This window comes from Micropterus salmoides, unplaced genomic scaffold (assembly GCF_014851395.1).
Source record: "Micropterus salmoides isolate LMB-PRFRI ecotype aquatic unplaced genomic scaffold, ASM1485139v1 Ms_hic_scaffold_13, whole genome shotgun sequence".
NCBI classification, from domain to species: domain Eukaryota; kingdom Metazoa; phylum Chordata; class Actinopteri; order Centrarchiformes; family Centrarchidae; genus Micropterus; species Micropterus salmoides.
The window spans coordinates 17,606,266-17,619,848 of record NW_024040374.1 but is presented as its reverse complement, the minus strand read 5'-3'; the positions used below and the strand labels follow the sequence as shown (position 1 = coordinate 17,619,848).

The 13,583-nt window shown below is 40.8% G+C and overlaps 1 protein-coding gene across 2 annotated transcripts in view; it reads left to right on the top strand.

Moving 5' to 3' along the window:
• xpr1a (xenotropic and polytropic retrovirus receptor 1a) overlaps window positions 1–8,312 on the top strand; it is a gene marked incomplete at its 3' end in the record, with an annotated part of 62,828 nt that extends 54,516 nt beyond the window's left edge. For both annotated transcript variants that reach the window (XM_038715898.1, XM_038715899.1), the window contains 8 exon segments: window positions 1,841–2,061; window positions 2,279–2,428; window positions 2,545–2,628; window positions 3,512–3,593; window positions 3,766–3,953; window positions 4,317–4,496; window positions 7,259–7,427; window positions 8,112–8,312. In XM_038715898.1, the coding sequence (XP_038571826.1) occupies window positions 1,841–2,061; window positions 2,279–2,428; window positions 2,545–2,628; window positions 3,512–3,593; window positions 3,766–3,953; window positions 4,317–4,496; window positions 7,259–7,427; window positions 8,112–8,312 (1,275 nt within the window).
• Window positions 8,313–13,583: the final 5,271 nt, after the last annotated feature.

The following is a 13,583-nucleotide window of genomic DNA, read 5'->3' as shown; positions in this document are numbered from 1 at the left end:
ATATTGGTTTGAAAACTCCGTAAAACGGAGTTGTGTTGATGGGGCCTCAGTTACCCAGACCGTCAGGCTGGCAGTATGCTTCAAACCAAACCAGATATGGTGTGTCATCAGACTGCTGTCACACAGCAATGTTCTTATTGTGACTCCAGGTCTGCTTTTAATTATTTCCACACCAGCTAACTTAAGCAGGAGTAGGCATGACTTGCAAGTTTAGGGCTTTATATTGAAACTAGTTAACTGTAAATATAAAAAAAAATCCTTATCCATCAACAGTCATGACATTGTCGACCAGTTAAAAGCCACAGAGTTGTAGTGGTGATGAAAGAGGATATGACTGAAATCAGTGAGCCAGCCTGCACACTGACTAGGAGTGTGACTAAATATTGTGCCACGAGATATTAAAACGTGACAATATCTCACTGGGATGAAAAGCTGTCTCACGATATCAGCATGACAGAGTCTAAGAGTTAAATTAGCATAGAAAATGCCCCCCCTACTTTTAAATAATTTGTGTGGCAGCGTTTTGGGTACCTGGTGGAAACAGTAAACGGCGACAGAGTGACAACAACAATATGAACAATATGTAAGCAACGTTTCAAAATGCACCTACATTGTTTTGCATTTTGTGACTTTTAGTTGAAAAAAAGGGACTATTTTTCCATTAAGATATTTCATCATTGAAGATTTCTTAAAGATTGTGTTAAATATCATCTTGTTCTCATGAACCCAATATCATATATGGTCTTGTCTCTTGAGCTAAGTGTATCAACAAGTCTGTATAATGATGGTCTAATGAAATCAGGAACTCAAACTGCTGTACTTCTATTTTTAGCCGATCATTCATTAGAATAGAAGGAGAAATGGGCCATGGACAAATTAAAGGGGCAAGAGAAGATGTGGGCTTCATTGTTCAGTGACTGAACATGCTATGACTTTTTGACTTGTTAAAAAAACAAGAATAAGTAGTAGGAGAATGAGGGCTGATCTGTGTCAGAAAAGTAGGTAGAGGGGCTTGGGAAGTTAATGAAACGTAGGTTACTGCCCAGGACCTGTGTGATTCCCTCCCCTTCTATGCTTCTCTCTCTCTCTCTGGGTATATTAACCTATCTCTGACCCAGATAATGGTTCCTCCCTCTGCAGCATTTACATGTCAGCTCAGCCTAATAGTCTCCATGCTTCTGCTTCCTGGAAAAGACAGCAGGAGAACAGAGGAGACAGGGTGTATAAACGGTTGTTGTTTTTTTTGTCGTCATCTTCTCTGTAATTGCTCATTTTTTAAACCTGTCCTCTACAAAGATCACCAAGGTCAAGCTGAAGCAGCTAGTTGATGTCTCTTACCAGTAGTTTACCAGGCAAAAGCTAATCTGAAGGGTTTTCTTTCTACTCTCCCTCAGGCATAATGGTTAGATTAACAAAACACTAGTCTAACAGAGTGAACAACTGTTTGCTTAACATAAAAAACTGTGCTTATTAATGCTATTGATATATATTGTTAGTGAATTGTTTTATGTACTTAAAATGTACTTTTAATTTCCCTCCCAGACAGTAATATTGACCAAATTTAATTTAATTAATCAAAACCAACAATACAAAGTAGAACAAGACTCAACATGAAGTAATTTGGTCAGACCTCATACAATACTAAAATACTGAGTAAGAATAGTCCGTAAGATATACAGGGGTTAAAAGTAGAATTTATCTGCACAGCTTCTAAATGTGTGTATGTGGGTTATAAAAATGCATAATTATGGTGTAATATAAGCACCACAATAAGAAGTAACAATAAGCCATACAAAAACCAAAACCCTCTTTAATTCTTTTCTTGTCTTCCGACCTTTAGAAAAGCTTGCTGAAGCCCAGCGACGTTTTGCCACGCTGCAGAATGAGCTGCAGTCTTCACTGGACGCCCAGCGCGAGAGCAACGCGCCACCTGGCCTGCGGAAACGCAAGACGATGTTCCACCTGTCACAGGAGGAGCGCTGCAAACACCACAACATCAAGGACCTGAAGCTAGCCTTCAGCGAGTTCTACCTCAGCCTCATCCTGCTCCAGAACTACCAGGTTTCAGCATGCACACTCATGCATTCTCAGACACACCTGCATTCAAGGTTGAATCATGATTCAAAGAAATTAAAGCAATGTAAAAACAAAAGGAAGGGAGAAATCTTTAGAGTAATAAAATTTTTACATAAATAAATGTGCTTTGCCGTAAATAAACCTTCTTGTCTGTTTGTCTCGTATGGATATGTAACAGTTGTTTTCTTGTTGCTATGCACAGAACCTGAACTTCACTGGTTTCCGTAAAATCCTGAAGAAACATGACAAGATCCTGGATACTTCTCGCGGGGCCGACTGGCGTGTGGCTCATGTGGAGGTGGCACCATTCTACACCTGCAAGAAGATCACACAGCTCATCTCCGAGACAGAGGTCCCTGCTCGCACATACACAAATACAAACTATGATACAAAGATGCTGGTGGAAAATAAAACACACACATAAAATCATTGTTGTGTGTGTGTGTGTGTGTGTGTGTGCGCGTGTAGACGCTTGTCACCACAGAGCTGGAGGGAGGAGACCGTCAGAAAGCCATGAAGAGGTTGAGAGTTCCTCCACTGGGGGCAGCTCAGGTCAGAAGTGCATCTGGTTACACTGGAAATCACTTAGTTATATGAGCCTAATTTGTGCCTCTAAACCTTTTGGACCTCTCAAGCAAATGAATGCTTGCAATGCAATGAGGACCACAATGGAAATAAGTTGGTAACTTTCGTCTGTTATCCTCGACAGTTCTGATAAATGTAGATTGTCACTGTGGTGGCATCTTTTTATTCATTTATTTGTGTTACTGTACAATAAAATCTTTCTTGCAACCTGCATATACAGGCTACAAATGCAGAACAGTCCAATAATATCAAGCATTTTCCCTCTTAACTTTGTTTCAAATTACCTGAATACAAATTTGGTGTCCCTGCCTGAGAGTATCCCATCAAGAATAATCTTTGTATTTATCATACTGTAATGAGTAAACAAAAGGTGAGAGGTTTGTTATGAGAGAAATAGAGAGAGGAAGGAAGATGGGAAGAAACAAAGAGAGACAAAACATGAGAGCCTCAAGTATTGATTTTATAAGTGCCTTTCCATTGTTGAACAGACAGGATATCTTTCAGAAACAATCGAGGCAACTGGCACTTTACCCTCCTATGTTATATCTATACTGTTATTACTACATTAATTACTGTCATGTCTTACTTCAATTATGCTATGTGACTATTGATCTTTCCATTTCCCTGCAGCCATTTGTGTTATAAATATATTCAAGCAGATAAAAGGAGTCAGAGTGGCTTTATATGGAGACACTTTCAATAAATTGCAGTTACATGAATTCGCAAAAATCCCTGTAATCTATATGCATATACAGTGTCTGTGATTGTGTTGCATATATACACTGTTTAGGTGTCTTATTAATTAATATAATGAATAATGTTTTTCTGTTTTCCTCTCTGCCTGGTTCAGCCTGCTTTGGCCTGGACAACCTTTCGTGTCGGTCTCTATTGCGGCTTCTTTATCATTCTCGCCATCTCCTTCGTTCTCACTGGTAAGTCACGTAAACATTCGGATTCATACATTTTTTGTCCTGTTGAGCCCTACACAATTTTTTTATGTGTCACTGTAAGATATCTGGTAGATTAATAGGGAGCATGATTGGCAGGTATTTATTGTTGTTTTCCCTCAGATTTGTCTCAGAATATCCACTGTGTTTTTATCAGGTGCTGTGTTCATCCGCTTCGAGAACGTGTGGCCACTGGTGCGGATCTATCGGGGCGGTTTCCTGTTGATCCAGTTCCTCTTCTTGTTGGGCATCAACACTTACGGATGGAGACAAGCAGGAGTCAACCATGTCCTCATCTTTGAGATCAATCCCCGAAACAACCTCTCCCACCAGCACCTGTTTGAGGTCAGAATGGAGAAACAATGGAAACAATTATTTTACTGAGTGAGAGCCCCGAGCCTTCAGAAAATAAACCTTTTCTTTGTAATGAAGAAAACCAGCTTTGTTTTCAGATTGATGTGGGCAATAATGCATTTGTTAAATATGGATTCAGAATGAATGGGGTTGTTTAGTCATTAGGGTAATCCAGATTCAAGAAATACATTACCATGTAAAATAAGAAGATTTTATTCAGCAGAAACAATACATACCACATGTCCACAGGGTTTTAGTTATAGTCTAGAATGAATTATTCAGATTACCTTGTTAATTGTGATTATGTGTCAAAAGTGCTTCCTTTTAATGTCAGTCTCTTCTGTTTCTCTGCAGATTGCTGGTTTCCTGGGTGTGTTGTGGTGTCTCAGCATCCTCTCCTGTCTCTACTCAGAGTACACCTACCTCCCCATGCAGATCAACCCGCTCATTCTTTATGGCTTCATGGTGCTGTTCCTCATCAACCCCTTCAAGACCTGCTACTACAAATCACGTTTTTGGCTCCTCAAGCTGCTGGTCAGTCCACTCATTTATTTACTGGAGCTTTTCTTTCACACTGTGCAACTTTAGTTTGACTTACACCGCTGACATTTGAACTTTGGTGCGACCAATCATACTCACTCTGAAAATGTGTCTTTTTCATTTTATAAGAAGAATGTAATTCAAACTGGATAAATGAGCCTTACATTTAAGGTTCATGGATACAGAAAGACAAATGTTCACCACAGCTGTGAGCCAGCAGTAATTAACCCTTTACAGGACTACCATAACAAAATGAACCAAATGCAAACAAGATGTGACGATATTAGATTCCCTCTCAGTATTTGGACTGAATAACAGTGTCCCAAAAAGTTAAAAAGCTTTTTGTATCATATAATACAAAATTTAATCTCATACGTACTGTCTGCCAGTGAAGTGAAGACAAAGTCGTAGTTTGCTTAGGTTTTATACACTATATAGCAAAAGTTATGTGGACAACCCTGTCAGTATACTTTCGGTAGGGGCTGTTTTTTCATGGTGTGGTGTTTAATGGAAATCTTCATGCTACAGCATGCAATTTTAGACAATAGTTCATCCAGCAGTTTGTGTTTGACCTTTCAATAAGACGATTCTCGTGCACAAAGCCAGCTCAATAAAGAAATGTTTTTACCAGTTTGGTGTGGAAGAACCCGACTGACCCGCACAGAGGCCTAACCTCAACCCTATCAAAACCTTTGGAATGAACTAGAACAGAGATTGCGACCTAGGCCCTAACATCCAATATCGGTGTCTGATCTCACAAATTCTCTTGTGGATGAATGGGCAAAAATTCCCCCAGACACTCTAAAATCTTGTAGAAAGCCTTCACAGAAGAGGTATAGCTGCAAAGGCATAATAATGGCAACTCCATAATAATGCCTATGGATTTAGAATGGGATGTCGTAAAAGCTCCTAAAGGTATCCCAGTACTGTCCTTATCCATACAGTGTAAATAGAAAAATGTCACTGAAAAATGGTCACTGAGATGAAAGAAAACTATTTAAAAAAACAGTTTTGCATGAGCTATTTTTTTTTTGTTGTTTATTTTGTTTTTTACAGCTGTGTATTTTGCTACCGTATTGGGCTGCTGGCACAATTTACATATGTTGCGCGCGTGTTTGTATCGTTATCTCTCACAATGAATGCATGTACAATTCAGATATCCATCTCAAGTCTCGTGTTTACAAACCCTCCTATGTTACTCTGTTCTTTGTCTAAGCTGTGCTACAGGGCTGCCGGGGGGCGGCATGTAGAGTGTGTGTGTGTGGTGGGGGTGTAGTGAGACAGAGGGCAGAGGGTTGAGGGATAATAGAATGCAGCTTCATCCCAGGGGAGGTGGAGGTTTGTGACTGTGCAATCATTATAGGCATAGATCTATCAGTATGCTGATGCTCTGAGCTCCTCTGTCCCTCCTTCTCTTCCTCCTCCTGCAGCAGCAGACCCCCTCCTTATATTCCTGTCCTTTCCTTCACAGCTCCCCACAGTTTTCAGCAACGCTCCCTCAGCCAGCCTCCGCTGACGTGGCTCAAAAATCAATCTCACTCTTGATTGGTCCTGAGCAATCATAACAACCTACACAGAATTAGAGCTGAGGTGTATGAGGTGTTTTTCATGATTGTCATACATGTAGCCTCATGGAATAAGCAATAAGTGATTAAGGATGTTTCAGGAGAAATTGTAGTTTTATTGGAACAAACAGCCTGTTGTTGGTTTTCTAGCAGTGCTATAAAATGTATCTGTGCCAGGTGTGTTAGTTTCCTCTGACAATAAACACCAGACAGAAGACAAAGATTTCCTTATAGGACAAACTGCAGAGCTATCACCTGGATTACTAGTGTTTGTTCAAGAAATGAAAAGCTAACCACATCACTGCAGCAGGCTTAGCCGTGAGACATCCACACACAGATAGACTAGATATGGGTGAAATGGCCACTCGATCAATACAGACTTTGATTGACAGGTTACGAGAAATACGTAATGAGCTGATATGTGTAAAAAATAAAAAAAACAATATCCTTTAACATTTGCAGTGGATGGAGAGTGTGTGTGTGTGGGGTTTGTGTCTGAAAGCGTACATGGAGAGAGGCTTGCAGTCACTCCTGAATGTCAGATGGGGCCTAAGGGGGGTAAATGGAAAGAATCGAGTAGGGTTGTATCATTTTACAAAGCGTAGTCAATAACCGAGCTCCTGCCAAAAGTCATATCCCAAATAACATGCCCATAGAAGCCAAAGCGCGCCACAAAACACTGCCAGCTTGTTTCATGTGTTTGTTTTTATACACCGGTGAACAGTGACACACAAATAAACAAATACATGCACAGACAAAAGCATGACTCATTAGGGTGTCCTGTGGCGTGCTGATAAGGTAGTCTGGAGGCTATATCCCTGTGTGTGTTACAGATCATTTTTAGAGGTTTGTCCCTGCTTCTACTGAAGTGCTGTGACAATTGCACGCTAATTAATTGTTCGCTAATTCGGTCTCAGTGTTGAAAGCACATACACACAGTCAGAAATCACAGAAGTTTTATTTTGTAGCAGCGAGGTCAGCCAAGGTGATTTCTTGAATGCACCAAACATGCTGTATAAATGGGGAATGCATATGTTTTTGCTTTTATACAGTCTTCCCAGTTTATAGTAAAGAATGTTGACGTGCATGTTGAACTCACTGAGATAAGAATGAAAATTATTACAATGTAACGGCTCAACTCTATCTAATCACTTTTTCACCTTACTTCTTTTTACTCTTGTCTGTATCCAGTTTCGCGTGTTCACAGCGCCATTTCACCGGGTGGAATTCGCAGACTTCTGGCTGGCTGATCAGCTCAACTCGCTGGTGTTTGTCCTGATGGACCTGGAGTATCTTATCTGCTTCTACATCTTTGAGCTGCAGTGGAGCAACAGCAAGGGCCTGCTGCCGAATGTTCACGGTGAGACAGTAAACTGGAAAACATTTATTTAGCTGTAACCTCATACTAAATATGTAGAAACATCAACTTTATGCAGCGTTCATTCCTGTTCTCAGGTGGTTGTTGAAATGTAGGAGATTTTAAGGAAAATAGAACTGAAGCAGAAACATAGATGAAGTGTGTAGAAAGGGGGAATACCAAAAACATACAGTAAATTTAAACACTTCAACACAAAAAACCTTTACAGACTGATAGTAAAGAAAATAGATATTTATATATATGCTAATTTTTTTTTGGATTTGTTGGTTATCATAGTGTTAATAATTCACCTGCTACATCACATCATAATATGGAGATAAAGACAGAAAGCTTTTGGTTCTAACTGTGATGGACTAAGTTGACAGTGTGCCAGGCCGTTGAGCTGTCCTGTCAGACAATGTGATGTGAATATGGTTTTAAGTGCTGTCTGTCCACTCCACCAACAGTGACACTTCGGCCTCCACACAGCCAATTAACACGGAAACACGGAGCTAATGGAACGGAAATGTTTGGCCTCACAGAGGCCACCATGTGACTCTCATAATGATGAGCTTCTCTGTGCGAAGGGGAATGTGGGGAGGGCATTGTGGTGGTGAAAAGGCAGAGAAAAAGAAAAGGAGAAGAAGAGATTATAACATAATCATGCACATTTCTACTCTGTTCTAGACCCTGGTAACTACATATGCCACAGCTACTCGTACGGTCTGCGTGCCATCATCCAGTGTCTGCCCGCCTGGTTCCGCTTTGTCCAATGCCTGAGGCGTTACCGTGACACCAAGAGGGCCTTCCCTCACCTGGTGAATGCTGGGAAATATTCCACCACCTTCTTTGTCGTCACCTTCGCTGCGCTCTACGCCACACACAGAGGTAGGACACACACACTATATCTACACTATCTACATGTATTTGTGTGTCATGTACCCCAGGTATTAGGAGCCCAGAAGAGACAGAAGTCAGTCTGTCCAAAGCAATGTCATTTGTATTTTGCTGCTACAGGAGCATGTCAACAACACACAGGCTTTTGAGCCTTTGTATTGAGTCGTGTGTGTGCTCAGAAAGCAGAGGTGACCTTGAGTGCAAATGCCAGAAGTTGGCCTTGGTTTCCTTGTCAGTGCCTAGAGCTTTATAAAGGAAATGGGAAAGGATTGTCAAAGATAGCCACGGATAAACAAGGTTCTGCTCTCACAATATGGCCTTCAATCTGAGAGCAGGAGAGAGAGAAGAGACAGAGCAGAGAAAAGGGAGAAGTAGCTAAATAGAAAAGTACAGAGAAAGAAATGGAAATACTACCATGTGACATCTACTAGAAACAAGATTGGAAGGAGAGAAACAGGGAAAGAGAGTGGTTACTATTAAAAGTCAAGTCACTCTCCCTCTGACAGTTTCACAATTAGCCTGCAATTATTCTGATTCAGAAGTCATATCACAAAGCCATTCATGTTCAAAGGCACCGCACCCAGGCAATAAAAGCATCCCTTCAGCATGCATCCTTTTTATTTCAGTTCTCCACCCACACGACTCGTTTCGCTCATATATCTAAATTCCTCTCAGACGGCAGTTTATATATTTATTTGCAAGCAAAATGTCAGGTATGACACTTCTCCACCCTTTCAAAAGGCTAAATGTTATTTCCCAGCTTGACTTTATTCTTTTCTGATATAAATTCAAATCAATATGCTTGCTTCCTAAGCTGACCGCCAGTGATCTGATATTGAATGAACCAGGAAGAGAGACAGACAGACAGATGGACCTTTTTTCTTCTACAGCTTGGTAGGAAAGGCGTCCATTAAACCATATCCTCCTTCCTCCTCTGGTCTGAAGCCTGTAGACTAATGGCCTCTCTTCATGTGTTATTCTGTATGAAGCTATCTTTCATCCCACACGATAATTCAGGCTGAGACCAATCGCTGGTGAAGAGAAGAAGCAGGGCTGGAAGAGTGACAATTGCACATGTAATAGATGGTTGAAGAAATTGTGGAGATATTTTATGTATCCGCTGCACAAATTATTATTCTGGTAAATTCTAAAGCTTTTCATGAATAAATATGGACATCAATGTCAGAGTGTTCTGCATCCGAATATGGAAATGATGAGCAAACAGCAATAAAAGTAGAAATTACTGGTATAAAAAAAGCCTTTAACCCCGATACGTTCTGTAGGCTTAGTGTAGGCAGGACAGAAGATGCCCAGTCTGCCTGCATTACTGAGCATCTGCCAGAAAAAGACCGCACGGTGGTACCGTGTTCACACCGCTGGGTCCAGCTGTCAAAGGTGGCTGCAGTGTCTGTCAGTATCTGGCAGAGCTCCCAGCTTCTGTGGATGTGTCACCTTCATTGCTAACCTGATGGTTTCCGCGTGACCTCACTGCCTCACTCATTCCTGGAATTGTCCACATTTGCTCCGGGAAAGCATAATACTTAAACCATAAACGCAGCAAATAAATCATGGCCCTCTCTGTGACTGAGGGGTATTCAGTGTCCAGGTCCTCCATTTGCAAATCTAAAAATATTATGAGCTACAGTCTCTTCCAGGGCATGATGCTGTTTTTAGAAAGAAAGTTCCAAAGTTTTTTTTGGCTGTGTTGTGTCGATGTGGGATATGAGCATTGAATCATGTTTGATGTGCAGCAAACGAAGCAGGTTTCTACCCTAAGAGAAACGTTCGGTTCAGCGCTGTGAAGAACTGATTGGGTACCGTCATGAAACTGTAATCTCAGCAGATGCTCAGGGGCCTGTAACCAGAGAGATGATGGAGGAATTCCTGGTTTAGGCAGAATTCCTAAACCCTGTAAGATGCAGTGTAATGCCTGTCACTAAAGTAAAGTACTTTACTCAGGATCAATACCGGCTCTGCTTTATGTACTTTGGCTTGAGACTTATTGCTGTTTTAGATGCAGGGGCGTTACAGGCCTAATGCTAATTTAAACCTGTGGGATTTATCTCATGCACAGGAAAAGGCAGGAGAACACGATGTTGCATGGTGGGCGAAGAATAGCGCAAGCCTCTGGTAGAGAAAAGTTGTTTGGAGGAGGAAATTGCACAGGGTGAATTACAAAATGAGAGATCATAAATGAGAGAAAGTGCAGAGGTGTTTGTCTAGTCAATGCACACATGTTTTTTTTCCGTCTGTGACATCAATATGAAAAACTCCCCAAACCAGCTAAAATAACCATGACCATAGTCCTGCTGGTCTCTGTCAGAGACTGACCGTGGTGGTGAGGGCGGAAATAAATCGAGTCAAGCTGCAACAAAGGATCTGTAAATTTAGAGCTGATAGATCACAGAGGGGGAGGTAAAAATGAAACAGAGGGAGAAAAGAAGTAACGGAGAAAACAAGAGAGCACCAGAGTAAGGTGAGAAACATCAACGTAAAAGAGATGAGGAGTCACAGATTTAATAGAAATCAAAACACGTATAATGGTAGGAAATGGATGAGGAGAGGAGAGGAGAGTAATTACCAGCCCGGGGCTGAACACATGTATGCTGGACTCTGCTGGAATAGAGATGAGCCCAGATCCGACAGCTTTTATAACTTCATTTCATGTACTGACCCCTCGTTCATTATTGCTGCATACACACACACACACGTGCACACAGATACATCCTAGGTCAAACACACGTTAACGAATGACGATAAAAGACACGGCTCTGAGTCAAGTCTCTCTCTGCCTGCTTGAACTCTAATTCACCCCCGCTCCTCCTCCCACTACAGCTAATATATTTACATCTGGAGCCAGACACGGGCCGAGTTAACCATCTGATAAAGGTGCATCCTCTGTAAATGTAAACAATGGACCTTATGCAGGAATATGTGTGTCCTATAACTCTGCTCAAATTTGTTGTAAATCGCTTGATTCTGTGTTGAAATTAATATATTTGGTTGGATGAGGTCTGTTGTTGAGTAGTCTCCAGGTGCAGGTTTCTTAATTACCTTGTTGACGGATTTGGTTGCCATGGCAACAGATGAGAAATCACTGTGGTAGTGGGGACTGATTGTTCTTGTTGAGAACTTGTTTCGTTCACTGGGATGTGGGCCTGTTGCATAAAATGAGCCTGCCGAAGTTCTCTGTCTTTAATAGTGTCTAACCCCATGGGTGCCCGTGGACAACAATAGCAACCTTGTGTGTGAAACAGATTACTAGCAACTGAGTGAGTGTGACAGGAGCCAGTGACCACTATCAGCCCCTCCTGAGCATCAAATCAATGTCCATCTCACCATGCTTAACCTTTTAATGGTCATGGGGCTAACCAGACAGGGGGGAAAAAAACCTCAGCCCTGACAGAAACTGAAGGGTTATATATACTTCATCACTTTACAAGCCGCGTATATAATCGTGTATATTCTCCAGTGAAAACAGTGTATTGTCCAGGACTAAGTTTAATCTACGGCTGGGAAAACTAGGTGAGGCCGTAGGGACTACTTCCATCCCATCGCTCAGCTGAAAAAGCAACCAGCATAATGGGCCCAGCAGTAATTCTCTGTTAGAAATGTCCCCGCTCTGCTCCCCGATGTCTCGTTGGCCGGCAACAGGAAGAAGGAGTGACTGTGACAAATGGGAGCGAGCCCTGTGTCTGTCTGGTGGCCGCTGTCTGTTTGAGTTGTTAGACCACTAAGGAACAAGCAAATCACACCCACAGTGATTATTGACACACACACACCGCCCTGACATTATTCAGAACATCAAACAACTGAACTGAGAGCTTGTTAAATGCTCATCAGCTATGGGCAGGTCAACAAGTTGTTGTTGTTGTTATTATTATTATTATTATCATTGCAGCCAACATGTACTGTAGGTACTTGCCCTTTTGAGAAGCATAAACATTTACATGGCCAAGTCTTGTTTGGATATTAAAAGTAGGACAGAAGGATGTACCATAACTGACATTTATTCTTTCACAGCATTTGGACACTAAGAGCAAAACAAACATCTAGTGCATCTTATATTTTTTATGTGTATATAAATTATATAAATGCATATACAGTATATTTTACACAAGGTAAATCATATATTGAATTAAACAATGTATTGCAGTAATTGCCTCTGTTTATTACACCATTCTCTCCTTTGTTGATGATTGACACAAGTTAGGATACACACACAGTATTGGGATAAGCACAAATCTGCACATACGTTACAATAAATGCAGTTTAATAATAATAATAATAATAATAATCCTTATTTGTAGAGCACTTTTCAAAAACAAGTTACAAAGTGCTTTAACAAGTGTAAAGAATAATACAAAAAAAAAAAGATAAGAGCATGAAAATTTAATATAAAATTAGTAAGATACAATAAAATAAAAGGATAAATAAAGTCAAATAAGATCGGGAAAAGCTCTCCTATAAAAGTATGTTTTAAGAAGGGATTTAAAAGTTCACTGACTCAGCCGACCTGATTTCCTCGGGCAGGCTGTTCCAGAGCCTCGGGCCCTGACTGCAAATGCTCTGTCCCCTTTAGTTTTCAGTCGAGACTCTGGAACAGACAACAGACCTCTGCCCGAGGATCTCAAGGTACGTGCTGGTGCGTATGGGACTAAAAGGTCAGAAATACAAGGCGAGAGGCCATGAAGAGCTTTAAAAGTGATCAATAGAATTTTAAAGTCAATTCTAAAACATACTGGGAGCCAGTGTAGTGAAGCTAAAATAGGAGTAATGTGGTCATATTTCTTTGTTTTGGTTAAAAGCCTGGCAGCTGAGTTCTGGACAGTCTGGAGTCGATCAATAGATTTTTGGGTTAAACAGGTGAAAAGGCTGTTGCAATAATCCAGGCGTATATAATACAAAATGGTCCATTTAAAACATATACACAAACATATACTGTTTGTTTATTCTTCTGTATACTGGACACATGTAACTGTAGTAATAACCTCTCCTCCATAAAGAGGCAGCAGTAGTAGTTTGTACAAACCCCAGCTATTAATCATTGCCAGCATATTCATAACAGTAGGGTTCCATCTAGTGGTTGCACTGACTCACTTGAGTAAGGTTGTAGATTCTGTAAAGCTTCATTTAAAAAAACTGCACTTCCTATCATGCCAGATCTTTAAAGAAATTTTAGAGAAAGATCTTTGTGACATACTTACAGATAATTATTTAAATTCTGTTATCTGTAACCTGTTCTGTTTGTGTGTGCTTATT